This window comes from Seriola lalandi, unplaced genomic scaffold, assembly GCF_002814215.2.
Source record: "Seriola lalandi dorsalis isolate HSWRI2012SDOR001 ecotype SW California unplaced genomic scaffold, Sedor1 jcf7180002054934, whole genome shotgun sequence".
Lineage (NCBI taxonomy): Eukaryota > Metazoa > Chordata > Actinopteri > Carangiformes > Carangidae > Seriola > Seriola lalandi.
The window spans coordinates 110813-113936 of NW_019525486.1; the positions used below are offsets into that span (position 1 = coordinate 110813).

Genomic DNA, 3124 nt, shown 5'->3' on the forward strand with positions numbered 1-3124 from the left:
CCCCCCCCCCCCCCAACACCAAACAACTGCAAACCTATGACAGCTTGACAATGAGCTTCTTCACACTCTAGGAAAGTTTTACAAATTATAAACCCTTGTGGTTCCATAATAACATCCATTATAAGAACAAGAATAAGCAACAACTGACCTTGTTTGCAGTTCAAGGTTCCTGTCAACAGTTTAGAGTCACCTCTTTTTCCACTGGTGGTCTGTGGGGACTAAGCTGTTTGGGCTGCAGCTGATTTTGTTAGTTGCTGCACTTTCCACTGGGACAACAACAACACTGACACCAACACAGTCGGTGTAACTCTTCCACGGTTTCATGCTTTGGTTGATGCAAACACAAAATGTACTGTTGCTATGGAGTCAGTAAGTTTTTTTTTTTTTTTTTTGCCTATATTTATCCATTTACATTTTGATGAATCTGCACCATGGGAAGTCATGCAGTCATTTACTTCTGGCAGTTTCCATGGTTACGGTGGATGAACAGACAGTTATTACCTGGGTTCATTTTGGTACCAAAGAAAAATGTGATGATTATGAGGGAAGATCTGAAGTTTGGAGCCACTTTTCTTAATATATTTACGGATGTTGGTGTTAGACATCAGAGGTGCTGTTATTACTGGAGAAATGTATTTGCACTGAAAGCACCATGTGTGTGAGGTGGTTTGACTTAGCTGTGGATCTGAGGTGAGTGCATGTGAGGACCTGCAGGGTTGTAGTCTGTTTGTTGCTTGTTTGCGTGGTGGTGGCTTGTTTTGTGTGTTCAGACTGCAGCGTGTTTGTCCCTGAATGAAGGTGTCTTGTGTTTCTGTGGCGTCTCACCTGCAGAAGACTCCCATGCCCTCCAGCAGGTAACACTGTCCCCCGTTGAAACAGAAGTTGGGCAGCGAGTCGCAGGGCGAGCGGCAGCTTCCGTTCACCATCTGGTAGCCCACGCGGCATCCGCCCAGCCCGTCTGACCCGTCCACTGGTGAGGCCGCCGGAGGAGCCGCCACAGGCTTGTTAGGTACCGGCGCTCCCGCACCAGGGAGTGACGCCCCTGGGATGAACGGGCCAGAACCCGGGACCTGGGGCCTGGAGCGAGACCCGGTAGACAGTCGGAGGTCTTCGTCGCTCTCGTAGGCGTCAGTTGTGGTGCTGTAGGTGTACTCGTCGGGTGTGGGGGACACGCCGTCCTCATAGGGCGTGAGGTAGTCGTAGTTGTCCGGCATCGCCCAGGAGGTCGGGTCACCGCCCTGCAGCTCATGGGCCAGTGATGAAGGAGAGGGCGGGGCCAGGTCCAGATTGCGCCCACGGGAGGAAGGGTCGAAAAAGTCCACATGGAGGACGTCGGGGTTAGAGGGGTTCGCTGGGGGCGGGGCAGTGGTGGTGAAAAGGTGGTCCAGGTCAAACACGGCTGTGTCCTTGGCGTGGATCCAAGGTGGGTCGGTGTGCTGCAGACGCTCCTCCTCCTCCTCCTCTTCCTCCTCCTCGCCCTCCATGGCATCCTGTTTACGTGGGGTGCTGGGCAGCAGGTGCTCCGTCTCGGCCGAATCGGGGCTGAGCTGCGGCGGGGCTGCCACGCCCACTTCCTCCACCGCAGGAATCACCGATTCGCCAAACATGCCGCTGCTCTGCTCCTCCTCCTCGCCGGCACGGGGGACGCGGCCCGCCCTCTGGGTCACAGTGCTGATGGCGTCGGGACTGGCCGAGCTGCTCATCCCGGTTACAGTGACGACGACGTCGTTAACCTTAACAGGCCCTTCCTCCTCGCTGAGGGGGGAGGTCACATTGGTCGTGCTGTCCGGCACCGTGACATTGGTCCCGACAACGTTTCCTGCAAACACAAACAAAAACAGGTTTGTTAGTACAAATCTAACAACTGAAAATTATGACTTAGGGGCAAACAGAGGCTTCATTATCCATCCCACACCGACTGGACAGAAGAACCATCAATTATTACTCTGCGGTATGAATTTTTAAACCATGAAGGTGTATCCATCGTACTGATTTCCCCGAGCCTGACCGGCTGTGAGACCCTGAGCACAGATGAATGAAAGCCTCCACTGCTGCCTGAATGAACCCACAAAGACTTCTTCCTCTCAGAAGGAGAAAAAGGGAGAGAAGTCAGGAAACAGCAGCAAATCTAACGAGGTGAAAATGGCATCACTCTAAAAACAGAACTCGGTTTGTATTGATCAGCGCAGGAAAAACTTCAAGCCCTCAAATGGGCCTCTCATTGGAGCGCAGGGCTTCGTGAGGGAGATGTCTTCAGTTGAAAATCATCTGGTTTGATTTGTAGCCGACTCTGAGAGATGTCATCGACGACAGAGTCAGAAATTAAAAGGCGAGTCTGGCCAGAAATATCCTTTAAAATGTCTTTTAACAACGACACAAACATTTTAATCTCTTAACATTATATGTTTTTTGTCAAACTGTAAATGCAGCTGATATATATCTTCAATCTGCTACTAGAGATGATTTAATTTGATTTAATTTTACTTTCATTAACCGGGCAAAAGTCTAGTTGAGACTGAAAGAGAGAGAGCAGGTCATAAAAGAATAAAGTCAAAATACAGTTGAATTTGAAACTGCAAATTCATTCATCGTGTTTTTGGACGAAAGACTGAGCAGGAAACATGTGATTGTGTGCAGCCAGCAGACGAAGAAAGAGGGCTGACCCCCACACACACCGCAGTGACGTCAGAAAATGCAGCAACCATTACTATGAAAAATTCAACAATGGAGGGGTTGAAAATAAACTGGATGTTGAGGTGAAAACAGCACCGCCGTTTCCTGGCGGCTCACTCTCAGTTCGCAGTGAGGACATTTAAACTACTCTCACTGCTATATACTGATATTTAATCCAAATTCACCCCTGAAAAACGGACTCAGATCACGCAGCAGTTTAAACGTGTAATTTCCCACCAACTGGAATATTAGCAAATATTAGGGAAGAGGAACAGAAACACACCGGGGCCGTCGACGCAACATCTGCTGTTGTTTGTATCTCGACTATAAATACAAACACACACAAACAATCACCAACTGTTTCGTTTCAGTCTCTCCGAAGACATTTTCCAGCCTCAGCCTCAGCCTCACACACACACACACACACACACACACACACAATGACCCCCCC

General features: G+C 49.6%; 1 protein-coding gene across 8 annotated transcripts in view; it reads right to left on the reverse strand.

Annotated features, from left to right (window-relative positions):
- Positions 1-3124, reverse strand: part of cspg5a (chondroitin sulfate proteoglycan 5a) — a 53020-nt gene that overhangs the window by 31350 nt on the left and 18546 nt on the right. For all 8 annotated transcript variants that reach the window (XM_023393414.1, XM_023393410.1, XM_023393413.1 and 5 more), the window contains exon 2: positions 826-1819. In XM_023393414.1, coding sequence (XP_023249182.1) covers positions 826-1819 — 994 coding nt within the window. The remainder of the gene's footprint in view (positions 1-825; positions 1820-3124) is intronic.